Raw genomic sequence first — 27,933 nt, 5'->3', positions numbered from 1 at the left:
TCGCTCCCATTTGCTGGCTGGTGCCCTGAGGGTGACGAGACTCAATGTTTAGCAATTTCTGTGCATAACTTCGCATCGCAAGAGCAAGTGCGTGTTTCCCCCCCTCCTTTCTTTTTCCTGCTCCTAAACGCCTCCTTCAAGTTTGCAGCTGGGCAGGACTCCAAAGGTGCAGCAGCAGCAGCAACAAGCCGGAGTTCAAAGTTAGCAGTAAATTGCACAACTTCCAGCTCATCGCTACGCTCAGTGACTATTAACAAGCTGGAAGACGCTCAAGGAAAAAAATAGGGGAGAAGGGAACACCCTCGAATTGTTGGGGATCGCTGATGTTATGCTCCTGCCGCTGGGATCATGGCTCCCTTTGGAAGGAATTTATTAAAAACCCGGCATAAAAACAGGTAAAGTGCGCGGGTTCGAGGGCGGGACGGGACCGACTTCTTTTATACTCTTTCTTTGTTTTTTGGTCTTGGGTTTTGCGGGGAGGATGTGTGTGTAGCTCCGGATTTATGCCGCTCCCGGCAGCTGCAACTTCGGGGCTCACCTGCCCGTGGGAGCTGGGCCGGAGGGAGGGTCGGTGTGCGCCGAGGCAAGGGGCGAATCTCCCCCCACCACCACCATCTCCTCCTTTCGACCTGCCTCTCCCCGCTTTCCTCTGTCTATTTTGACTCCTGGGCAGTCCCTCCAGGGAGGGGAAGGTAGCTCTTCCTGACTTTGAACCTCCGCCGTCTAAAGCGAAGCGAAGGCTGGAACTCCCCTGGGTGAGCGAGATGAGGCTGGGCCGGGGCTGGGAGGAAAGGCGCGGGTGGCCCCGGAGTGAGGGTCCTGCCTGCTGAGGCAAGTGCAGGCGGCCGGGGAGGGTGGGGACCTGAAGCCCCTCGCCCGCGCTAGAAAAAGCCTCCTCGGGCTTCTCAAGGGAAGAGTGCTCCGGGCCCATCTGCACCGGGCCGGGTCCCGGGCGCCTCGCATCCCGCTTACTACCCGCGTTCCCTGGGAGGGAGAGCTCAGCCTGAAGCCCCTTAAAGTCTGTCCCGTCCCCTAACCTCTCCGGTGGCTGTGAGGCTGGCACCTTGGGAGAGCATGAATCTTCCAGAGTGGGCAGCGGGAATGATTTTTTGTTGTTGTTGTTGTTGTTTTCTTGTTAGCCTTTAGCCTGAGCAGGACTTGATTGCTTATGGCTTGTGGGTTTTGCCTAGGAAAATGTTGAGGATGACAACTCTGGTGCCTGGGTTGGCTCCTGCAAAGTTTCGTGGTGGGACTTTGCCCCTCACGTTGTGCATGCTTCCACATGCCATGCACACCAGCTGTAAAGAGAAGAAAAAGTTATGTCATCGGTGGAAGTGCTAGGATGGCAGTACATTTTTTTAAGAGTAAATGGAGTAGAGTAAATTTGCTTGAAATGCTATGGAATTTACAGTGGCTGAACCCATCTAGCTGAAACTGAACTGAACTGAAACAGATCACTCAATTTATGGTTCAGCAGGAAACTCAAAAATCACATATAATCTATTCCTTACTTAGACTGCTGCTCACCGCTGAAATTTAATTCATATTGAGGGATGCACAAGGGTAAATCTTTTCCATAGGATAGTACCCTAAAAACTAATGTAAAATGGTCCTGGTTTTTTTCCCAGGTTTGGCTTTCGGTTTTTCCATTCAGCACACTGAACTATGTTCTCTGTGTGTGTATTTTTGGGGGAACTTAGGATACTATGTGCAATATAAATCAGAAAGACTGTAAGAGTCAAGGTTTAAAAAACAGGATCTATTTAATTCAGTAGGTTATTCAGTCAACTGCATTTTGTTAATGTATCTGGAAACAGAAAAACTTTGATGTACTTCTTGAGTGGCCCATTCTATGTTCAGAAGATATGGAGAGCTGGAAATTAATTTTTATATTAAATTGTTCATAAATAGAGTTCTAAATGCATTACTATTAAAGTAGAAGTTTTGCTACTGCTATCAGTTACCTGAAAAAAGACGTTAAATCACAAAGCACAGTTCTACCCTATTAAATGATGAGACAGTTTTTCTTTTGGACCTTTAAAATACCTTCACACCAATTGCATCAATATCACCGTGTTTGCTGATTTGACCTTTTATTCCTTAGGAAAAGAAAGTCATAATCCAAAGCTTTATATAGCAAATAGAAATTAAAATACCAAAGGAACCATTAGTGTGAACATCTAGTACTTTCTTCTAATTCCACTTTTCTCGTTCCCACCTCCCTCTGAGAAAAGAAATTAGTGTGTTTAATGGTAGAAAGGTATAAATGGTAATATGGATCGGAAAGTCTCGTGGCAACAGAAATTCGGAGGGGGGGAGGGGTTGTAAAGAACAAAGCAAACTGCATAATTCTTAAGCTATGTTATTATCAATTCAAATTTTTACATTTCTTTGTATCTAATGTTACCTTTCAATGCTGAATTTTGAGAATTAAAAACTTACTAACTTAAACAGTAAAAAGGGTCTTTTGGTGTGATGAAGAGCTGTGTAGTAATTCTTTTTTCATTGTAATTGTGTCTTTGTGAGCTCACTTGAAACATTGAAAATTAAATCAGTTGAGCTTAAAATAATTGACAGTTTAGAGCAGTAGCTGGGGACCCAGAACTTGTGGCTCACCTTAGTTTGCCTACATGTAAAGAAGGACCAAAAAGGGACATACATATAGATATGTATTTAATCTGCAGCTTTATTAGTCCTGGTGCTTGTCTTTAAGAAACTCAGTTTCTGAAACAGAAAAAATATTGCGTACAGGTGGAATACAGGGGGAGAAAGTACTTTCCACTTTGCTTTTTCACTGAAAGTGTTTAATGACCATTAACTACATGCAAATAACTCCTGAGAGTTATCAGATAAGCAAATGAGGAATAAAAATCTATGTTTAGAGGAGGAGGATATAAAGCGAAGTCAAGGCAACAAAGGTAGTTGGAAGAAGAGCCAGAAGGAAAATGAAGGCATTACAGTAATTTCCTCAGATAAGAAGATGACACCTCTCTAATTAGTGCTTGTCTTGCAGCATAACCCTGCAAGAGGTCCCAGATCAGGGCCCTGATTCACAGTAGGCTCTTGACACCCAGATCGTAAAATGTCAGTCTCTATCCTTAAGACCTTAGAGTTTTAAATGGTTACTCTAAGTTTGTGTATATGAGGTGTTTGAGCAAGAGGCAGGGGATGTTGCCTGTGATGCCATGGGCCTTTAGAGAAAGAAACTGAGATTAAACCATCAGGAAGACAAAACCTCTGTTGAGCTGCTCTGAGTATTTGAAAGATCTTCAGTTGGTATTACTCTCTTGGGCTGCTGAAATCTTGCTCACGTAGACAGCATAAGGCCTACCTAGGTAACCATTAGATCACTGTAAACCCTGATTTTGTTTCAGAGGAGGAGCTGTTAGGAATGTTGCCCCAGAGTATTTGTCTTGGCCAGAAAGATAATGAATGATATCTTGATATCTTTTTCAAAAGTTAGGAGGAGTTTTGCTAAAATTCTTTGACCTCCTGTGACATCCAGAAAAAAAATTAAGTCCCAGAGCTTGTATGTGCTTGTCACTGTGTCCCCTGGAGAACAATACATCCAAAAGGTAGCAAGGCCATGCTCCACCCACCTACAAACACAAATGTGCTTGGCAGGGACAGGCTGTACTCTCTAAGGCAATAAAGGAAAAGGGAGAGTTTCCTTCAGGACTAAGCCTCTGCAGTATGAATAAACTCAAGGGGATTTATTTTTATGTAAATCTGTTAAAGATGCTATTCTCTGGGAGTGTGAGGAATGCTTAGATGACATTACACTTAAGAAGTGTGATGGTGTGAGGAAGAGCTTTGAGTTCTTTGCAGATAAAGTCTAGTATTGACCTAACACATTGCACTGCACAGAGACAAAATAACTCCATATCCAAATATGAGCAACAGACACAAAGCATAAGTACTTGCAGTGTTTATGTACCAGGATTTCATGTTGTATACAATTTCCTGGTTGATAAGTAGAACAGGAATATATGGGCCATTGATTTTCTGCAAGATTAGTGTTCTTAGGTACTAGGTTTTGTCACTTCCAAAAGTGGGTTTTTAAGTTCATTTAAATTCTGCAGACGTGCATTACCCACCATCTGAAGGATAAGTGGATCTACCTTATCTTACATGCTCAGAGATCTCACACCAAGAAAGCCAACTCCATTACTTTTATCTTTCATTGTGGCCACTTTCTTGGGTGTTTTGACACAAACCTTACCTAAACTTGTGGAACTTCTTCTCTTCCACGCAAGTTGCAGCCAAGGAAGTAGCAATCTGAAAGACAGAGGATTTCAAGAATCCCTCTCCTTCATGTTGTTGTCCTTAATTTTGTAGGGCTGTCCTGTTAGCACAAATAACTTCATTTTTTGCCAGTGTAATTCGTGCTAGTCCTAAATTTACCACAACCATTTGTGTGTTGTTGACATACAACTCATCTGAACTCACAGCACTGCTTAATGATGAAACATTTGTGTTACAGATCTGTTATTATTTAAATATATTTGTTGCCTTTGCTTTTCTTTCATATTTTGTTGGGGTTTTTTGTTTTGCTTTGTTTTTTCCCCCTACCTTTTCCTGCCCATGTCTCAGTGCCATAGCAGTTAGCATATTGTTTCTGTATAGGAGGTGAAGATTTACTTGCTCCTTATGTCTGTCTCTCTATAATCATCTCATCTCTGGTTCACTGGTAAAAGGACAGACTGTATAAATCCATTCATTTATGCATCTAGAGAGGGAGTTCTTCCTGTCCTGATAGTCAGAGGCTCCTCCCCAGTCAGAGAAACATTCAATTATTCTCTCATGTTTTATATTACAAGCACAAGTTAATGAATTAGATTAGAGACTTCATCTATCTGATACTGACCTAGTATTACTATGTTCCCTCCCTTCCTCCCTCCCTCCAGTATTTTCTCATCATACCTAGTTAGCACAGTGATTTGACTATTACTCTGAACATCACTACTGCTCTACGGTTGAGTACACTGCTGCACATTTTAAGCCTTGGTGGAGCAAAATAGAAAATACTCAGCATTTAGGTTTGGAGTGGAAAAGCTCCAGGAGATCAGCTGCTTATCTAAATGAACTGTGTGTGACCCACACTGTAAGTCTCAGGGGATCATGTGAGATGTCTGATACTTCTCCTCTTGGATGAGCATACCCAGAGAAAAGTCTGTATGAAGTTATAAACGTGCTTTTTGGTTCCAGACTACCAGGCATTTGGTATGTATGTTGGAGGGGGTGGATAAAAGCTTTTTTAGAATCGGTGGTGCTATCTGTATCAAATATTTCGGTTGAAAAGGTAGAGCTTGTTTGGTAATGGTGGAACACATTCTTCTCCTTATTTTTTTACTTTTCTTTGAGTGTGAGATATATTAGTGAATTACCACAGAAGTTTCTTTTTGAAATAGAGTCCACACATCATAATTTATTTTCTAGTCTGGCTTGTCGGTTTTGTCTCGGGTCAAAATTGTTGCATACATTTTCTAATAATCTTTGTACATATTTGTTCATTTCACTTTCAGGAAGAGCTTTTTGTCTAGCATAACACTAACCTTATTTCTAAAGAGTTAATTATCTACTATTCCAGGAGGGCAGACAGCAATTTCATTCCAAAGGAGTAAATAAAATGAGTAATAGATGTGTGTAATACTACACCATCTAAGAAAAGTGCATTACTTAGGTTAAGTTGAAACACTAATATAATCTGAAACACTAATATAATGTAGAGTCAGGCTGAGAAGATACATTTCAGAAAAGAAACTTTTTTTTTAGTAATAGAAAAAATTCTTGCTCACCAGTATTGATTTTTCATTGATGAAAAATTAGCATTTTACATGGAGACACAGATATTTTACTAAATGTGTTCTGATTTCAGTAGAGAGATGCAAGTTTTAAGAGACAGGGATTTAAAAAAAAACTAATAAATTTGATAAAGTCAGTGGTAATCATAGTAGTATCTCTTGATTGAGCTACAAAGTTATATACAGTTATGCTAAGAAAAATCTTATTTTTTTGTTTTTGTTTTTGTTTTTTTATATGATGAATAGTAACTTAAAATTATGTCCTTAAACATAATTATTTGCAAGCATTAACTTTACATATTCTGTACAAGCCTTAATTAGTTTGTCCAACTTCTATATTTAGTATGTAGATAAATCCTTATTAATGGTGACAGAAAGGATGATGCAAGAGAATGTTTTTGTTTAAGACAACACACTAGGTGAGTCCTAGAACTAAATGTTGGACATGCTGGTACTCAGTTGTGTGCATAGGTAACTGAGATATCATTGTCACCTGTTGTTTCTCATATGTTATATGGTGACTTTCTGCCTTCTTCTGCAGTATTACTGTGCCAGCAATTCCCCAACTATCACGCAGGACACAACACATAAGAGTCAAATGGTTTCAGAAAGAAAGAATGACAAGACAAATGGAATAAGAGGGGGAAACAGATGAATAAAGTTATTTAACAAAGGCTGTAACCATCCTCTACAGAAAATAGACATTAAATATACAAAAACAGATCAGTAATTTTCAGGTAGGTAAGATACTATACTACAGACAAATGTCAAGCAGAGTTCTCTGAAAAATTCTACCAGATCAGTTTGTTGGTTTGTTTCTGTTTTTTAAACACACTCTTTCATGTCTGTCTCCCAGGAGAAAAAAATGAGAACTGCGTGCAGTGTACCTTTCATGCAAATAGTGGTGATGGCATTTTATCTTTCAGGGCTGCAATGATTCCACATTTTTGCAATAAAAATGAGAATTTTTCATAAATAATTTATCATGCATATGTCTTATACAGAAATACAAAGTCCAAGAACTAATCAGTGATTTTGGAAGTTGCATATTTTGGGAAGCCTTATCTAAAAGAAAACCTCTTTGAACAGCTTTCTGAAGCTTGCCTGAAACACGTACCAGAATTACCCACTAGTTGCCTTTTCCTGACTTGACCTGTACAGAAATACACTGAAGGTTCACGTGTTATAATAACTATAATGATACCAACTAGTTTGTGACCTCAGACAACTGATAAGCATACTTAGTTTTCCTTAGCTGTAATTTGGGTGATAATGTTTACATGCCTCAGGAAAGTAAGTTGGGCATGACCAGACAGCGTAAAATCTGTAGAAATGAAGAATATGAAAGCCAGTTAGTGGGAGAGGTATGAGTAAAACCTGGGAGTTCCTTGTCTCTAGTTCCTGTACAATCCTGTAGAGATGGATGAGAATTCTCTGTGGATTGTTTAGGTTTGATTTCACATGATTCACTTGGGAATTTTCAGTGGTCTAATTTTTTTCCTGATGCTAAAAATGTCACAGAAAAGGAAATAAAGAAAAGAAATGCCATGTGTAGTCTTAACAGCTTTTGAGATGGTATTGTGGGGTGGACATAAGGAAAGAAAGTTAATTATTGAAACCAAAGATCAAAAAGGAAGGTTGAACTGGTAATGATAACAAAGTTGTCACATAATTACATTTTTAATGCAATGAAACCTAAATCCTGATATCATATGGAGAGGAATAAAGGACTCTAAACTTGAAAGAAAGTATTCCAGCGCAAGTTTGGCACACCTCTCAGGTGCACTTCAAAAAAGTGTTTCTCTTTCACCAACTTTTTCCTGTTTCATTCTTACTTCTGTCTGCCTGAGTAAATGTTTGCCTCTGTCAATTTGAACCATTTCAATTGTACTTAGATGGTTCTTAGACCTATATTTTTTGAGCATTAGAGGAAGCCAAGCTACTAATTTATTTCTTATGTTACAGTCTTGGATGTGATGTAAATCCCTGTTTTCCGGGGTTGAGAATTTTTTGTTGTTGTTTTTTATTTGTTTGTTTTTCACATTAATCACTCAAGCTGCAAAGTAATGATAGGAGGAAAATATAATTTTACAGAGGGTGGGTACTTGCTGTGAATTAAATACCGAAATACAATTTATCTATTTGGAGAGGCAAAACTGTCAATCTGATTAATTTGCTTTCTTTATTTTCCAATTCCATCTGTTCTCATGTGCTAATCTAGAGAATTCTGAGTTATGAATTTCCCATTGTAATGGAAAATGTAATCACTTCTCCTGAAAAGCACAAGATACTTATTTTGTCCCCCTTTTAATAATACAAAATCAACAAATCTTAAAATAAATATGGAAAAACATAACATTTTCATGTTTGGGAACAAAATCAGGTTTATAAAAATGTAATAATCTACCATGTTTTGGTTTGGTTCAATATAAATATGATTACCTTATTTTAACTTGCAAGGATGCATGACCTCAGTGGAACAATGTAGTTGAGAGAAGACTACTAATTTTTAGGAGACTCTGCCCTGGGGTCTTGAACCTGCAATTTGCTCTCTATTAATAGATTCCTTCATCCATGTGAAACACCTGACTTTGCTTTCCTAGCCTACTCCAAGTTCCAAAGGATTATTTCTACAGGGTATAGTTGCCACTGTGAAAACACTTTGAAAAAAGCATTTTTACAATTTTTTTCAAAACAACATTGGGGACACCATTTTGATGACATGAAGTGTGCATCATTTGTCACATGGAGTTACTAGATTCTGCTCCCTATTCAAAGAGTGTCTTAGTAGTATGTATAAATGTGGTATCATATGCCTATTTTAATCAGATCTTGTTTCTGTTGGCTTCCTAATTGATCATCTGATGTTCTAAACTGTTTAGCTTGGACATTGCCTGTTGACAGACTTCTTCTGTACTGATTGCTAAGGCACTAAGTATACCTCTGTAACTTGATTATTGCCTGTATCTCTTGGGGCCACTTTGTTGTTACTATCCTGTTTTATTGAAAAGCTCTGTACAAATCCAGTCCTCTAACAAAAATTTATTATTGATATTGAATTTACTACATTTTCCCAGACTTGTGGTACTTTAAGGTCTAGGTTGGTAACTAATGTTTGTTCTCCCATGAGGTAAACAGATAAATAGACGAAGATCTGAATTATATTTGGCACTGCAGTTGTGGGTGGTCACAGTGCTTACTTTTATTGACACTGATACTTACTGTTCATGAGATTCAGGTACAGGGAAAAACACAAAAGTTGAGCTTCATCTTACTCAACTTGAGCCATTGAAAATTTAGTATCTAGTCATCTCGGTACTCTTTGTAGTTGATGGATACATCTAAACACTTCCAGAGGGCAATGCATTCAGCTTAGACAGGCTTTCAGTATGGGATTAGTCACCCTTTTGGAGGTGCCTATCTAATGCCACTGATTACAGAGGAAGGTCAGAAAATTGACAACACATCTACATTTTAAATAGCTTGAAGTAGATGACGTGAGCTCCACCCCAGTCACTTTCAAAGGGAAGGTCTTCCATGGAGCATGGTCAGACTTTGTAGAGCACCTAATTAACCATCTTTTATACCATTCATTTTAGAAATTAAAAAGGGAACAGTGAATGGAGAAGTGAATTACAGGTGGATAATGTATGATTAAGGGAGAACCATCCTAATAGCATGGATGTCTTCCCTGTCCCTGCCACAAAATTCCTACGTGATGTTGGGCAAGTCACTTAAACTGCAGTTTATAAAAGTAGTTACTCACTGCATGTCCCTGATATACTAATTCAGTGTCCTGTAATCTGTTTTGCACGAAGGCTGGGCAAAGGAATTTTATGGATGTCCTTCTTTGTCCATCTCTATAGATACCAATTTAGTTAGCCAGAGTGGGAACTTAACAAGTGGATAGCTTTGGCCTAAGTTTTTTTGAACTTTGGTTTGTAAAAGGGAACTCTCCTTACAAGAGTACATGGAGATAAATTCAGAAATCTGTCAGCTTGTGAAGCAGTTGAATATGTGGTGATAAAAGGCAAATAGTAAAAGCTTAAATTAAAAAAAAAAATGTGTTCCATGAAAGGTTGTGCTGTACCTAGAGAAGATATAAAATGGATAGATACTGCACAAATATAAGAAAAAAGGACTAGATTTATGAAGGAGGCTTCAGTACCTACATGTTATTGTAGTCACCTAAAAATAGCTTTAAGAACTCCTGATCAAAAAATTATGATTAAATCCTGAGGTAGAAATTTTTTGACTGGCAGCATTCCCCAGCCACCTACATCCCTATCATGTATATTCCCATCACACCAGTCCTGCAAACCCTGCAGTTATGTGCTTCTCTCACACCTTACCAAAATTAAGAAAAAGGCACTTTTTTTAGCTGTTTCAGCCATGAGGTCCCTCATAATAGTCCTGTTCAGAGCATGTTCAACAACACATGAAGTGCAACCAGGCACTGCTGTGGCCCATACGCCCTTGTGAGATGCCCATCCTGGCGTCCTCAACCTGTATTTGTCAGGAAAATCCTGTCAAGCTATTCTAAACAGAAGTTCTTCAAGTATTTCCTGTTGAAGGTCTTTCCATTTTGTGGTGGTTCCTCTAAGTTGCAGCAACCCATAGAAGGACAAGGATTTTTGTGGAAGGCTTCAGTGGGATAAGGAGATCAGGCTTTTTGTTTCCATTCTAATTAAATTTTTCTTTTTTTTTTCTCAATGCAGTGGACATCTGGAAGCAGCATAGTATTACCTAAGTCTTGCCCTTTCATTCATGTTCTTGACTACTTCAGGTCAGTTCAGCAAATCCTGTTGTTTGGAGCTGAACTCTTCTATGGCACTTTTTATGGAAGCTTAATTGTCCAAGAGGGGATTATGAATTTCAGAAGTGGGAAAGACACCTGAAAGTTATAACACCGAATTTCTGTAATGCCTGAATACGTTCTGTGGCTTTGGCAGAACTGAGGATTTTCTTTTGTGTGCATTTGAGTGAGTGCAGGGGTGATGTAAGGGAAGGGAATGCACTTTGCTATGGGTATGGTGAATGAAATTAATTTGCATTAGATTCGGTAGCATGGAGAACTTTACCACCCCACTTGAGTGCTTGACTACAACTTAAGTATATTTCTTTCAGCTAAAGAGTTTGTGCATGCTAGGTATATATTCAGTATATAAATGCATATATGACAGTTTGCATTGTGTGTGGTCATATAATGCATATATGTAGTACATTAAGGTACACTGCCACATATCTTACTATAGATTTACCTTATATTGTCTACGTCTAATGTACAGTAAAATGTATTACAACCCCCTAACCTTCATGTATATAAGCAATAGGTTCAGAAATAGCCAATTCTGTAGATTTCTGTAGATTTCATACATATGCATCTACATACTACAAAACTGGGTACATAAAACAGTTTGTTAAGTCAGAAGTGACAAACAGAATGTGAACATGTCAGAGAAGAATGCTAAATATGTGTCTTTCTCCAAACATCGCAGAGTTGTTTGCATGGCATGAGGAAGAATGTCTTCATTCGGCTGTCACTGTGGTATCCAGTCAGTTTATAAAGTGCCTTCTTAGAAGTAAACTGCCTTTTTATCCTCTCTGAGCTATGAAGTAATTTAAATTGCTCATATGTTGAAAGGATCCCCACATGCAAAGGCAGTTGGATATGTGAAATAAAGAAACACCAGGTTAATTTGAATGTTGACTCAGTCTGACTTTCTGTCAACTAAAGACAAGTGGCTTGCGGTGCCTCTCTGGTGTCACAGTCCTCTTGGGTTAATCACTATCCTGGCCTAGATGCGTCTCCCAAAACTACCCCCATTATTTCTTGGTTCTGCCTTGGCCTTTGGCCACACTCACCTGGCCTTATTAGCTTCAGCTGTGCCTACTGCAGTTTTTTTGTGCCACAGCTGCTCTCAATGTTCATCACAAATCTTTTGCCAGGGGTTGCCATCTTTTCAGCTGCATAAAATTTTTGAATGTTTCCTTTCTAAACTGTTCAATCACATTCAAGTGTGTTATCTTAGGTGCTTTAACAAGGCCTTTTTCTTTGTGTCTGTTTCATAGTGAGTCATAGTTTGGAGGTCAGACAACCAGCTCAGCTTCAGTGGGAGGGTTGTGATGGACAACTGACATGACCACTCTTTTGGTGGTCCTAGCTGGAAACTTATTATCTGTACTCTTCATCTTTGTTCTGGAATTGTTTTTGGGCTTAAGTCATGCTCATTCAAATATTTTAGGATTCACGGGGCTTTTTGTCTGAATCACAGAATGTCTTCCCTCTGCAGTCAGCTTCCTTCATCTTCTCACAACTAAAAAATGTGTGTGGTACTGAACACCATTCTCTGTATCTCTCCCTTGCCTGTGCTTTCTTCTTTACATTAATCCAGTGAATTTCCTATTACTTTTGATCTTTATGATCCAGCATTAACCTTGTTTCAGAAAGCAATTCCTCCCTTCTTGCCTACCCTATCTCTATTGCTCAGCTGGCTAGAACTCGTTTTGCAAGCTCCTGTGCCCTCCTGGAGCATATCCATTGCTAGGGCAGACCACAGTTGGTAAGGTTAGCAATTTATTTCATTTGTTCAGTAGATTCTTCAGAGAGGATGTGATGTTGAAGAGACCCTATCAGCATGTGTCTGACTAACTACATATTGAAGCATTCATTGATAAGCAATTTTAGAAAATTACATGAAAGCAGAATCTGCACAAATCTCTCTCATTGTCAATGGACGCTGAAATGCTTCAGGTTTCTTTTTTTAAATTTTATGTCCAATCTTCTTGTTAGCGTAATTATGTATCTAGAACTCAATTTAGTTCTTTAGGGTGAAGATTTATATAAGAGTCCACTTCATAATCTCATGTTTTTTTTTTCCTTTCGGCTCTTCAAATACTGTAAGTAATGGAACACATTTGCCACTGAATTATATTTCAGAAAGTTCAAGGAAGAAATTTGAAAAAGGATTCATTGTAAATGAGGTCTTAATAGAACCCCTTTTGAGGTGACATCTTCCATAATGAAGGCAAATGAAATGGGGAAGATCATACAGTGTAATTTCAAGGTGCAGTAGTTCAAGTCTCTGCAAAATTTACTGCAATAAATACAGAAGAAAATTAAAGCCCATCTTGCTGTTCTCAGTCCTGGCAAACTCTAAAGAGATATTCAAACTAGGCTTTAGGATATACAAAAAAAAAAAAAAAAAAAGCTACTTTGAAAAATCATTAGATGTCAAAAGTTAAGAAAGGGTGATGTTTAATGAGATGGCTGAACAATCTAAAGGCTTGCTGTTGCACAAAAGGCATCCCTAAGTCCTCTTGCTATACTCCAGGACACTGCTGTTTCTTTTGCACTGGTATGATTTTCACCTCACATCACAGAACCCAACTTAAGGAGCATTACTCAAATTTTTTTTCTGTTTTTCCAGTTCCTTGTTGTTTTGTTTTCTGTTTGTTTGGGTGGTTGTTGCTTTTCTTTTGTTTTTTTCTGGGTTAGTTTGCTGTCAGTTTATCAAGCTGGAAACCCTTTGGTTACATTAACAACGCTAGCACAAGCAAGGACATGGAAATGTCAAGTAGACATCAGATTGCCTAAGTTAATAATATTTTAAGGCATGCAATTGCTGACCTATTGGACTAAAAATAGACTAAAAAAACCCTAAAAGACTAAAAATAGTGTCTAGGATAATTAATTTCCTAAGGTAGTTCTTTTGCTAATAAGTTTGTGTATTTTGGAGATGGTTCTGGGGAGCTTTGGGGTGCTTAAAAACAGAAGACAAAAACACTGATTCCCACAATGTTCCTTTTCAGAATCACCAAGAATGGTGTCCATACTCTGAAATTCACCACAGGCTGCTGCTAGAGCAGCTACAGAAGTAGTTACAGTAGGTAGCCATCAGGAAAAGATGTAGGGAAGAGAAGCTTTGCTGAGCCTGAGTTCAGCTTGAAGACTGGTGAAAAGAAACTAAGTCTAGATGGACTTTTTCCTTTTGTTGTCACTGAGGTTAGCCTCTGGATATGGAGCCACCAGGAGCAGAAAAGGGAGACACTGAACTCTTTGAGCTATGCACTGTGTACAAGGACTCACAAGGTGGTAACCATCCCAGCCTCCTTTAGCCCAGGGAGTACTGGAAAAGTGACATGAAGTCTTTTTTATTTCCTCATCTGTATCTTGTTCCTTTATTCAACTTACCATATTGTCACTGGTCTACTTACGGTGCGCTTTGTTCATGTTTTGGCAGTGTAGACCCAAGCTCAGAATGCTTTGTGTTTATTTTTTCGCTGGGCAAAATGTCAACAGACCCAGGGGAGGGAAATATTATATGTTTGCCTTTCAACAAACGTTGACCTGAATTTAATGGAACAACAAGAACAATAAGAATTGTGCTTTTGGCCCTTGGAATTCCCCTCATTTCTTTGATCTCTAAAGCTCATAAACAACCAGGGTGCTTCTGAAAGGCAGATATAAAAATTCTAATGGGAGAAGTTGAATAAATCATATATCTGCTAGCTGTGATAGTTGCTCGAATTTGATCATTTAGAAGCCTGTGTTCTCAATGAGCTTTCAGTTACTCTGCTTCCTCTGTATTATTGATAGTGATAGACTTTTAAGCACATTCTGTACAGTATTAATAGGACTCTGTGTAGTGTAACCATAGCTTGTATAGTGTAATGAATGCATAAATCTTGGAATATATGTAGGGACTTAAATAGGCACAAGAACAATATAGAGGTAATTTTTTTTGCAATGGAGCAAAATTTTTGTGGTATATGAAAAAAAATACCAGTGGCATCTTCATTTGTCAACTAGTGAGAGCTATCTGCTGTCCAAAATCAAGATGTAGTGTTTCCTGTATTGGAAAACCTAAACTTGGTGTGCTGCATACTACCACTGAGACATTTGAAAATGCTCATCTTTCTGTACCCCTCCATCATGGTCTAAAGAATTGCTACCATTGAACATGTCAGCGTTTGTTTTGGCTCTTGTTTTTCCTGGATCTTCCATTCCTGTATCCCAGCTGCTTCCTCAGTAGCAGTTGCAATATACACATCAAAGAATGTTTTCCCAGTAAAGCAAATTGTTAATGTTGCTCATCTTGGAAAGTATTCTGGTGGACAACTAACTCTTCCCTGTTCTAAAACCTCCACTGTGTTAGGCCACCACAAATACAGACCTTTTACTATGAGTGTATTACCTGTCATGGCATTTTGTGTACACAGCATGCTTCCTGGTGTTACTCACTGTGGTTCCAAAGATTTTTTTTGACTAATATCCACTTATCAGACTTATAGATTTGAATGTACAATGGAGACATTATGATTTGTCTGAGAGGAAGACAGATTTAAAGCATAGATATAATTTCTAGAGAATGTGTACCCTTAAGGGAGGAGGTAAGACAGAGAAGAGGGCAGGGACAGATGCAGTCTTGGTCTGAATGGAGACTGCAGCCTTTGCATCTGCTTTAAGGTTGAGTGATTAGTAGATAAGCATCTGCTTTTAAAGCTAGTAAGAAAAGGTCAGGATTTAGTAGCCTTTTGGTCACCTTTGCAGAAAATCTGCACTCAAACTTTGGAAATGAGATTTTGCAAAACAATCTTGGCCACTGGAGCAATGAGAGAGCTATGAAATTATTGAGTAAGGGGCAAGATAATCTGCCAGAAATACCACTCCTACCTTGTGAATAAGGTGTATAATTCCTCTTACAGAGTCTCTTATTTATTTATTTCTACTGGTGTAACATTCTGAATGGAATCTTTTGGCTTATATTCTATGTGGTACAAAGTCTACTGTCCATCTACTTACCACATGATAGAAATATTACTGTCAGTCCTTGCTGGTTTTTCTTGTTGGCTGCATTTATGTCTTTCATATCTGTTTTAACTATTGCCATGTTGGGTTGTTTTTCTTTTTCTTAATTTTTGTCCCTGTTTGGACATCTGTGTCCGAGCACTACAGTTAGCAGAATGAAACACAGTTCCCAATGTTTTTTTACTGAATTCTGGCATTTCAAGTCAGCGAGATCTCTGATGTGAATAATTTATTTGCAATAACTACCCTAGATAATTTTTAAAAAACTGTCATATTTTCATGATATTTATTCCATGACAGAATAGTACTATCCCATTCCAATTTAAAATTTTTTAACAGAAATTTGTCATAGAGCACTAGTACAGTGTCAGATGATTAGATAGACAGAAATTTTAACCATAGGTCACTGCTGAATTATAATGTATGCAATTTTGTATGCTAACTAACTGAGGTGATGGCATTCCTCTGCAGAAGCCATTAAGGAACTAGTTATAGTTTTAAGTGTGCAAATGATAATTGATACAGGACATAATTTTCAACAGCTGTTGCTAATTAAAATGTTTCATAAAGGCTTCCTGACAGTATGACAATCATGCTGAGTGAAAAATATATGCATTTATGTAGGAATTACAAAATGAACATAAACTTATATGAGGAGAAATGTATTGTACATAGCTAGTTAAGATTGCATTTGTTTAAATTGTTCTCTTGTTTCAAATACCTGAAATATTTCAATGAGGATGTACAAATTAGTATAGATGTCTGTGTTTGAAAATGTCACATGAATAGCTAGATGCATAATTTTCGTTTGTTTCTAATAAATGTCTATGTACATTTCTGTAAAGTAGGAAGCCTTATCATAGAACAACAATAAATGGATACAGAAACAGATGGTAGAAATTTGTTTCTTGTGAAATAAATACTTGGTTTTCACAAGTTCTATGGTATTCTTTCCAAGTCTTCCTTCAGTACTAGGACTACTCTGATTATTGCATGAAGGGTTTTAAATCATGTTATAAAGTTTTAGTCCTACCCTGCCATGATACTTTTTAACTAGATATTTCCCTGACTTCTGTGTAATGCAGAAGGGAAGAAGGACCAAATTTCTGCCACATCATGTATGGGAGTTCTGTCTCCTACGTGATATGGACATCAGCTGTGCCTCCGTCAATATTGTTTTTCAGGAACAGATGAAGGGGATTGGGAATACAGTTAATAGTCTGTCTTGAATCCCTGAGGCTTTGGAGTAATTCCAGCTTCCTTGGGTGGTAAGAGTAGATACTTCCTCATTGCTGCCCTTAGGAAACTCAGAAGCATGTAATCTACTTAGGCAGGAGGCATACTAAGTGTAAGATTGGGCCTTTTTTGCTTTTTGAATGACTTTACAGAAGGTAACAGAAAGTTGAGAAAAAAGGTGGATCAAGTGTGCATAGTCTGAACAAATGTAGTATGAATTTTTAATATGATCCATTAGCACCTGAAATTCTGAAATATTTCTGACCTTAGCTTTCACATGGGCTGTGCATTCTTTATGTTTGTACACAGTGTTAAAAATCTGTTGGAATCAAATTAATTTAGAGTTTCTTCCAAGCAAGGGCTGCAGCACATAGCATTAATAGCTTTATATTTTTGTAAATTTCATAGATATAAGTCCCACAGAGCAAAAATATGTTTTTAAAATTTTCTTTCAGAATGGCCACTTTCTCATATATGCTTATATATATGTATATATATATAAGGTAACAGGCTGAGATTTTGAAAAAAAAAAAAATAAAAGCAATATTGAATTATCGTTCCTAAATTGAATGTGGCAACTGCACTATTTAGCCCTTAGGGCTAAATTTCACTGGTATCAAAAGGTCTCAAATGACATATAGCAAGTGTCATGTGCTACAATTGCAGGTTGTTTGTATCGAGTAGGCATCCCTGTAATATTGGGCGCTTGTTATTTCTAGCAAGTAAATATCATTAGAAGCCTCTTATAGGTAACTATGGCTTGGGTCTGAGACAGAGGTAACAAGATTATTAGGAAGTGCTTGAACACCCCAACTGGCATGTGTTCTCTAGGCCCTTTCACATGGAAGGACCATTTCTGGGTACAGAACCAATTGAGGCAGGAAGGAGATGAGACCCAGAACATCTTGCAGTGGAGTTGGGAGTGTACAGCTTGAGAAAGAAAGAACATGCCGAGAGGCACGGGGAGCACAGCCCTGCCTGGATCTGCCTGGAGGTTTCATGTATCTTAGCGGATTCCAGGAAGGCACCGGGATGGCAGACACTGAAGCTCCAGGCGAGGACTTTGCTGCAAGTATCAGTTGGCAGCAGGAGGGTTTTCTCTAAAGAGCTTCCTTTGTTTCCTGTTTTGTCACTTAAGCACTTTTGGTTTCTCCCCTGAAGAAGTGAATTTTTCTTTGGTCTGACTCTGAGGAGGTCGTGACAACAGCATAACTACCTCAGAGTTTTGGTCAGCTGAGGTCCCCATCGTTGTAGCCAGTCAATCACAAGTGACAATTATAATTTGATTTACTGCAGATTAGACTATGTTCAAATGCACTATTGAGAGGGTTTATGCTGTCAGTAGAAAACTGCTTATAAACTATTTTTCTATTGCTTTTTTTTTTTTTTTGCATAGCGAATGACAGTTGTGTTGTGTGGCTTTCTGAGTCTTCTGTGTGCTGAAATGTATTTATGCAAGCATAGCATCAAAAATTTAAAAATAGATGCAGAGAAGATCTCAAAGTACAAAGTTGGGTTAATTTGCTACACTAAAATGGACTAGTGTATGGATCATACTAGAAACAATCCTTCTGACAAAGAATAACTAATTACAGATTATGTGCCACTTGCAGATGCAATGATGAATGAAAAAAAGGTAACATTATTACAGTACAAAGTACAAGTATATTCCAACCTTCAAACATTCATACAGATAGAACTTTATGACATTTGATTAACAGTAATTTATTCGCACAAAATAAGTAACAGATCTTTCCATCTCTGAAAATTAAAATTACAAAAGAAGATTTTCCCAATAAATTGGTGAAAAATTACTAAACTATTTCATACAAATGGCTTTCCAGCATGAAGACTTTGATGACAAATACAAATAATCAGGACACAACTAATGGAATTTTTTGTTATAAACATAATCTCAAATTTTGAACTGTGTTCCTAACACAAAGACTTTAAGTTGGTTGCTGATGTTGACTTAAAATTAGTTCAGTTATTCATGTTGAATTAAAATTAGTAAAGCTTTAAACTAGCAAAGGGTTCACAAAAATGTCCTGGCTGTGAAATTTCTGGCAGTCACCAAAGTATTTTTTAGTTATTCAGTTTGGCTTTCCTTGGGGATGGTGCATCAAGAACTATGATAATGTTGGGAAAGTCTACAAAGAATTTATTACTGTGAAGTGAGGCAAGATTTTTATCTATGTCTTTTTCTCAACAAAGGCAAAATATTCTTCTAGTGTCAGTTGTATTTCAGAACCATTGTATTAAGCTGCTAATGATATGATATGTAAGAGATCTAGTCCCAGCAGAATGTCCGCTGAAATTAGTAAGGAAAAATGAGCATCTTGTGGATGTGAAGTTGAAATTCTAAAAAGTAGGCAAACCCCTTTATTTGTTTTGTATTATTTGCTGTAGAACTATACATGACTTACTTAGAATGGTATAATTTTCATGAAGGCAAAGAACTATGTTTGATATGTATTTTTATTGTGCTGTACAGCCCTTAATGTCAGTGAATATCAAAAGTACTCCTTCCATCTCTTAAGCTATCTTATGTTTTGACTTTGTGCAACTTAAGTACATGTTTTTGTTTTGTTTCTACATTGCTGGAATGTATTACCTTTCTTCCCCTAGGCCTGAAGAGTAAATTAATGAAATGTATATCTGACATGCAACAATCAGCTTGTGCTGACACAGTCGACTTTGTGTGAGGTCTGTAATGTGATTAGAATGTTTTTTGGGTCATCATGAAGAGAAGCGAAGAGTGGAAGGCATTAAACTAGCAATCAAAACCAGGCAAACAAAAAAAACTGGAAATGTAATTTTGCCTATTTTTAAGCTTATATTCCCATCTGTTCCTGACCAACAAGTGACTTTGCAAAAAAAGATAGATTTGCATGTTGTTGTTACCGTAAGGGTTTCAAAATCATGGATAAATAGAACATTTCAGTTACCAGTTCAAAGAAACTTAATTCAGGCCAGAACTCAAAGCTTTCAAACCTGTTTATATCAGCAGCAGTAAACTTTTGAAAAAGTTAAGTAGTTGCCTAGCTAATTTTTAAGAAGTTGAGACTGAAATTGTTTTTCAAGAGGGGCAAATACTTAAACTTGAAAAACACTTAATCGGTTACAGACTCATTAATTGATAGGTTATTAAAAAATTATAGGTCTTTTGCTTCCTTTACAAAACTGCAGGATGTCAGGGAAACAGTAAATATGAGTAAATATGTTATATGAGTAAATATAAGAAGCTTTTCTCTTCATTAAAATTACCATACAAATGCTTTTTTTTGATGAATATTCTAATTTTTAGTGTTACATCAGAAAAAAAGAACCCAACAAACAAAAACGCAAAAGAAAACAAAACACTGTCAATGACCAACATTTATTCAAGAGGAACTAGAAACTGCATTAATTATTCCTTAGTATAAAAATGACTTAATGGATTTCCTTAGAAATAATAATAATGAACTTAACAATAAATTAAATAGTCAATGTCTAGACTGAGCTATGAAGTCATCATATAAGTTCCACATTTAGTTATCTTTATGAAATCTCCCACTTTCTGAATCATTCCTGTTATACAACTCTCAGACCTTATGACCAGACTCTGATTGGATTGCTCTCACCTGTATTTAGCTTTCTGAAAACAAGGTATTTAGTTGAAGGTCACCACATTGGCCTTGTGCAGTCGGAAGAGAGAAATAACTTCATTTGAGAATTCACCCCAGTGATCACAGATGGTTTAGGCTGTGTTGACTTTCTCCTTGGAGGGCCACTCTCCTCTCGTGATAAAGAGGAACTTTGATGGTAAAAAGTATGCTGAAATCTAAACTTTCAGGTGTCTAAGTGAGATGAATTCCATTTTTGTATATGCAGAATCTGCTCTCCACTTATAGAAAGCAGAGCTGAACAAAAGGCATTGTCTAGTATTAGCATCTTGTTGCATCCTGGAAGCAATTTCTTAGTAATTGCTATGCTGCGGCTGACACACTGAAGTTTCACTTCATTTGGCACTACACAAATTAACTATGATTAAAGAATTATACAATAAATTTTACTTAAAAGGTTCATGATAGCATGCATAAGTTTACCATTTTTTTTAGTGGAAGATAATAACTCTTGATTTTTTAGAAGTTATTGGAATTCCGTAGCACTGTAAGATTCAAAACTACTCTTTAATTCTTTTTTATTAAAAAGAAAGATAAAAAAGTTAGTGATGCTACTGAATAAAAATGAAGACATGTTGAGAACAAACACATGGAAAAAACAATGGAAGAATTTGCACTTTATAGTTCTGTTTTGATCCAAGAATTACAACGATGTTCAGAATTTCTTGTTTTTCTGCCCTACTTTTCTGTAGAAGGTGACAATATAATTACAAAGAGTATTTATATATGCTATACATATATATAAGTATATAATTTCATGTATAAACTACTTTAATTCTTTGTGTATCTGCATGTACATTCATTATCCATTTGTGCATTGCTGCTCCTACGTATAGACTTCAGTACATTAAATACACTATAGCCATAGGAAAGAAGACCCCTTCCAAAAACCAGCTCGTGTAAAGTCTGGGTAGACAGGTGGATTGTAATTTTAAAAATAACAGGGGGTGATAAACAGCTAAAAATTACTGAAAAGAGTAATTTTAAAGTATTATTTTGTATCCATATTGTTTGCAGAGATCCTGTAGAGATTGCTTTACAGTGAACATATTTCCATCAGAATCTTGCTCAGCTCCTGCTGAAGTCTGTGGGAAGTCCATGAAGAAGAAATGGGTATAGCAAAAGTATTTATCAGTACACTAACACCATGAGGTATAGAGAGGTTTGCAGATTTATCTGAAATTTCCTAATATCACAGAGAGAAAATGTCTTCATAGGAAAGCTTTAAGGGAGCGAGGAGGAAAGGAGTCATTAAGCAGCTTCATAACTAACAATCTATAATGCACTGGAAATATTGACTAGAAGAAAATACAAAAATCGACCAAAAACAAAAATAAGAAAAAAATATGAAGTGTTTTCACGTGCATACAAATTGCGTAAAACTCACAGAAGAATGCTATAAGACTTAGATAACAATTATTCTGTGAAATGTGTTTATTGATTAGGAAAAAACCACAAACAAAACAAAACAACCAACCAAAACAAACAAAAACCAACAAAAAACCCAAACAAAACAACAGGAAAGCCAAACTCTGAGTTTACTGCCTCAGAGTCCCAAACTGATATTTCTTACGTTTTAATGACCTTTTTGTCTTTTTTGTCAGTGCTTTTATAAATTTAAATTCAATGACTGATAAATACAATTTTATCACTATATCAATTATTTATGTATCAATGGAGAACATGGTTTGAAACACTATTTTTGGTAATTCATTTTGCATCATTTTGTGCTTACCATATAACTTTAGTTTATATATTTTTTTAATCTGTATTGTAAAACAAATACTGAGTTCTTTTACAATCGCAGCTGACTTATGTTGCAGTTGTCCATTTATGAAAACTTCATTTAACCACTAATCTGTGAACAGGCAAAAATATTTCCATAACTTCCTGTATTCTGTAAAACTTAAAAAGCAAGTACTGGTTTTTTAGCATTAACATGCTTAATAGTAATGTGATTTCATCTGATAGCATCTTTCATTGCCTCCTGCCTCAGTTAAACTTGAGTATTTCTGTTTTCTGCCACTTTGCCATTTTCTATGTCTGTGACATATGCTTTCCTTTTTTGAGACTTTACGAAAACATCAATGATTCTCTGAAAACAAATTAAAAAAAATAATTACTGTAAAATGATGGTCTGTAAAAGTGAACTATTGATGTTGGAAGATGATGTCCTTACTCTGAGTAATCCACAAAACATGGATTTTGGAGAGGAATAGTCTAATATGTGGAGCTATGTAGTTGGAGAGCTCTTTCCCATGAAGAGCTCTCCTTTGGGATGTTACTAATAACCATTCTCTTTCAGGTGTTATTAGTGTGGTATTAATAAACTCACTCTTGTAGGTGTTACTAGTATTCTTTTGCAGTCTCCTGTCTTCTGAGGATTATTGTCTTTTTGTCAGAGTGACACCTAGAGCTGAGTCAATCATAATTCAATTTATTGGATTGCATTGTGTCTGCTGTATTGTGTAATAATTAAGAAAAAGAAACAAGTATTTTGTAATGATAATGTATAATCCTGATTAAGCCAAGTATAACTCCATTCCTACTAGAAGTCAGGCTAGAAAAATATTGTGATTAAGTAGTCTAGATAGACACAAATGCCATATTGAGCCTTTTGAATATTGTCCAAATTTTCATTTTCAAGCTTCCTCTGTCAGACTGGATTAAATCTCATTCATTCAATTGAACTGGAAGTGATACCAGAAAATCCAAAGAAATTAATTTTTCCTCAGGGAATTTATTGGTTGATCATTTCAGGCAAGAGGCCAAAGAACCAGGCCTGGACAAGCAGCAAGTTACACATGCAGAGGCCATGGATAGAAGCCACTCTGCCAATCTAGGCCCTTGGCAGTCCAGGGCTACTCAGATGAGGACAAGCTTCATAGTTAACTGTAAAGTGAATTTGTGTGTTTGGTCAGCTGAATCGCTCTCTAGGATTCACAGATTACATTGAGTAGACAGCTACAGTAGCCATAATGGGATATGAGACACCTGAAGTTAGGTATTTCAGTGTATAAGGAGGTACCAGCTGGTAATATCAGGTTTCTAGCTCATTAATTAGAATTCATTACTGAAAAAAAAACCAACCAACAACAACAACAAAAAAAGAATTTTCTGATATTTTCTGGTATGTCTTTATCATTACAAAGGTTAATAAAAAAATACATAACTATATGTATGTATTTTGTCACAGATGGTATTTCAACTCACTGAAATTCAGGCTGTTTGGTAGTTCAGGAACACATTTCTTGTGACTTGTTAGTGAGAAATCACAGTGGAAAGCAATGGTGTTTATGCTTGTGTGGGTGCAGGTGTGGCAAAAGAGGTATAGATCTATCCTATCATCAAGTTCTTTTCTCAGTCCATCTATATTCAATGCATACTTGGAGGTATGATTCTTCTCTTTGTTGTTTGCGCAATGTCTGTGTGATGGTAACGTATGGAAATGTAATGCAGATTGTTAATGTGCACTTATTAGTGTACAAAAACTAAATTTGATAGAATACATTTTGTGTGAGTTTCCCATTCAGCTGGACTTGCAATAACACTAAAGCAGTAGCTGAAATATGTCTTTTCATATTAATAAATCCAGAGATATTTCTTCATGTAATTTAAACAAGTAATTAACTGGTACAACAACATGAGAATTTTTCAGTGTGGCTGTTATATCAGAATACAATTATTAATTACACAATCTGTGCCATTGATATGTAATTTATATTTGGTCTCTTGTTTTTCAGGTCTCCAAACAAGGACATGGCTTCAAATGAAAGAGAGATTGTGGTTTGGGTTTGCCAGGAAGAGAAGATTGTATGTGGCCTGACAAAGCGCACAACTTGCGCAGAAGTGATTCAAGCACTGCTTGAGGAACATCAGGCAACATTTGGAGAGAAAAAGGTCTTATTTGGAAAACCTAGTGATTACTGCATTGTAGAAAAATGGAGAGGATCGGAGAGAGTACTTCCTCCCTTGACAAAGATTCTGAGACTTTGGAAGGCCTGGGGTGATGAGCAGTCTAATTTGCATTTTGTGTTGGTGAAATCAGATGCTTTCCTCTCATTTCCATTGTGGAAGACAGCTGAAGCAAAGGTGGTACAAAATGTAGAAAAACAGTGGGAGCTCAGTCCAGCAAATTACATGAAGATGCTGCCGATAGACAAGCAAAAGAAAATAGTCAGGAAGACTTTCCGGAAGCTGGCCAAGCTTAAACAGGACAGTGTTCAACAAGAGAGAGATAACATGGAGACACTGATTCATCTGATCATTTCTCAAGATCATACCATTCATCAGCAAGTCCTTAGAATGAAGGAACTAGACATGGAAATTGAAAAATGTGAAGCAAAATTCCATCTAGATCGTGTGGCAAATGATGGAGAAAATTATGTACAGGATTCTTATTTAATGATCAATCCAAGTGAGGCTGAGCATCAGGGAAGTAGGCCAGATGATCAAAAAGAGATGAATGACTATTTGAGCAAAAGTGAGGGAATTTTACAGGTTGAGGAAAGACTGAAACATCACAAACAATTAATAGAGAAGCTATGTGCTGAAATTGAAAGAGAGGTACACGGTATATGCACAGAAAAAACTGGAGATGATGTTTGCACTGAAGATGCTGCTAATGCTGACCTGGAAAGTTCAAATTTGGAAAATGTAAAATATGAGCTGGAAAAAAGTATGAAAGATGGTCTGAGAATCAACTCGTACTTGAGCTGCATTCAGAAAGAACTTACGTACAGGGACTCACTGCTTCAAAAGAAGGAGAAAGAATATGAACTTCTCACAGAAGAATTTAATCTACTACACGTTAAAGACACCATTGAAACTAGGCTTCCATCAAATGAAGAGACATCCAAGGGCAGTGGCATCTCCAATAACAGCATTGCTGTTCCTGACTTTGTTCATAGAGTGACTAATCTGGACATAAATGATACAGACTCGGACACTGGAATCAGCTCTACACACAGTCAGGACTCTGAAATAACTTCAGGGGACATGGTACTGTTGTCAACATAGTTGAAAGCAGTCACACTTTAGGTAAAGTCGTATTTGGAGGATATTTATAAGAATTTGTAAACCTTCTTATCTTGAGTTCAGCCATTGAAGATGTTAAAACTGTGGCATCATTTTAGAAAAGTTAACAGTGTCTGTTTATGTGCTTAAGACTATGCTTAAATTCATGGGCAGTCTTACAGGTAAACTGCTAATGGGTGCAAGGCTGTTAGGTCTGCTAAATCAAGACAGACTGTTTGGATCTTGTAACATTGATACTCAATGGAACATGAGCATTCTGACTGACTTGGACCAGAAGTCTGGAGATTTGATATCACCTAATCTTTAGGTCTATTTCTTCATCTCTGTAACATTTTAGGAACGTGAATAAGAGATTAGACCAAACTAGACAGAGACTGATTTTCTGCTCTGTTACATTAGCTTATTCAGCTGGAGTTTCCCAGCCATGAGTATTCTGTAAAGGAGTACATAATCAAGCATGTAATTTTTTAAAAAATGCTTTTTATGATATTGTCTTACCAAAAAAATAACCCATGCAGTTTCATTTATGCTGTATATTTAAATTTAGTTTTGAGTTATTTTCAGGACCAAATTCCGTTTCAAAAATTACCTTACACGTATAGGTTTTTAATTTTCATTCTCTATCAGCAGCACTTAATTGCTTCCAAGATCCTTAAAACCCTGACTTATCTACTCTTACCCTGTAGTTGCCCCAGTGATTCTTTAAGTCCACATAGTTTCTGCCAGCAGGCATGTCAGAACTCCCTACGTCCTGCTACTGCGAGACGCTCAAATCCCAAGCTCACACCCATTCCCAGGGGCATTTTCAGCAAGGCTTTCCTTTCTCCTGCCTATCTCACCAGCCAGATTCAGTGTCTTAGGCCTCCTCAGATCATGACAGCCAAATAAAGCATAACAGAAGGGACAGGCAGGAACCAGAGATTTTTGGCTCTGGCTAGTCACTGTTTCCCAAGAGTTGCAATTCTTACATAGCAGGTAGGTTGTTAAATCCCATCTCATGCTCTTCTGGATCAAGGATATGGACCTGTAAATCCTTTTTCTTTGCTGAGAACTTCAGGATGCAGCTGAAGCTGATCCACTTCATAAAGCAAATTAAATACTGGTCCCCAGGAAAGAAAAAAAAAAAAAGAAAAAAAAAAAAAAAAAAGAAAAAAAAAAGAAAAAAAGGAATGCAAAACATGAAAATTTTACAACTACTTAGGCTACTAAGCTGTATTAGTTGATCACAAATCCTTTGTCTGCACATTGCAGTGAATCCAAAGTGAAGATGTATGACTTGAGGTGTTCTCCTCAGTTACTGAACAAGATTTATATTGAGCTAGAGACTCTGCTAATAGAGAGTACATGAGTGATTTCTGCATTGCCACGTTTACGTTTTGGAGATCAATGTGTGTAATGATTGTGATTAAATTAACTGAACGGAGAAATACTTAGGGTATTTCTACAAAAGTCTAGCTCTAGAAATATGTGAATAGATCCTGGAATTAGAAGCCTACAAAGTAAATGAATGGACAGTACCTAGAAAATGTAAATGTAAAATACTTTCAGATACAATGCTTTCCCTTTTTGTATTTTCCTTCTCTTAGATGTCTGTCAATCATCTGTTTTTTAAAATGACCAGAGTGCTAGGACTGATGATTAGCATATTTGATGCAGAAAGAAAAAAAATAAAAAAAAACTTTCCTGAAGAGGCAATTGCTGTGGTTTTAAAAAAAGATTTTTTAATCCTGGGTATTATAAATATTTTCTGTTCCAGGAAAGTGTGTTAGTTGCCTTAATGTATTTTGTGTTATGTTTTTGTAATAGAATGTTATTTGAATACTTCAATAATAATGTCATATTTAGACTCATCAGCTCTCAATGGAAACACAAATATGTATCAAATATGTTATCTTTGTAATAATTTATTAACGCAACTCATCATTTGAACTCTGTGGTATCACTCTGACAAGCAGAGCTCTGAATGTTGAGAGTAGGCTAATGTGTTCTGAGTTCTTTTGGATTTAGCCAACTGTTATTTCTAATAGGTCTTTTTTTTTTTTTAATAAATACTTAGATGATAATTCAAACAGAATACTATTTACAGCTGTACGGGCTAGTACAAGACCCATTCATACTCTATAAGATTTATTTCATGCATAGAAACTTGTACTGGTTCTCAGAACTGATCTTTTTCTACACTATGGGGTTGATTGTACATCCCCTTCAACATGTAGATCATAAGAGTACTATTGTGTTTTAAGAAGAAAATAGGGAAAGTAGGTTGGGAGAGAGTATTTCTTAAAAAATAAAATAATATTTAAAAAATCCAGTGTTTTGAAGCTAATATTTTGAAACTTACAGTTTGATATTTCAAACTTTTTTTTTTGCAGAATTTAAT

At 36.8% G+C, this 27,933-nt stretch overlaps 1 protein-coding gene across 1 annotated transcript; it reads left to right on the top strand.

The window, feature by feature from the left end:
• RASSF9 (Ras association domain family member 9) lies at nucleotides 1-25,899 on the top strand. The gene is made up of 2 exons (XM_008498016.2): nucleotides 1-395; nucleotides 24,260-25,899. Exons 1-2 carry the CDS (start codon nucleotides 349-351, stop codon nucleotides 25,533-25,535), a joined length of 1,323 nt encoding a protein of 440 aa, XP_008496238.2. The 5' UTR covers nucleotides 1-348; the 3' UTR covers nucleotides 25,536-25,899.
• Nucleotides 25,900-27,933: the final 2,034 nt, after the last annotated feature.

The sequence above is a fragment of the Calypte anna genome, chromosome 1, assembly GCF_003957555.1.
Source record: "Calypte anna isolate BGI_N300 chromosome 1, bCalAnn1_v1.p, whole genome shotgun sequence".
In the NCBI taxonomy this organism is placed as follows: Eukaryota; Metazoa; Chordata; class Aves; order Apodiformes; family Trochilidae; genus Calypte; species Calypte anna.
Note: the sequence above shows the minus strand (reverse complement) of the source record. Positions and strands in the feature narration are given on the sequence as shown.

Excerpts from the sequence above, each read along its gene's own strand:
- RASSF9 (XM_008498016.2), top strand. The coding sequence starts at position 349 with ATGGCTCCCTTTGGAAGGAATTTATTAAAAACCCGGCATAAAAACAG. Across the intron at positions 396-24,259 it reads AAAACCCGGCATAAAAACAG|GTCTCCAAACAAGGACATGG; the intron begins GTAAAGTGCGCG and ends CTTGTTTTTCAG.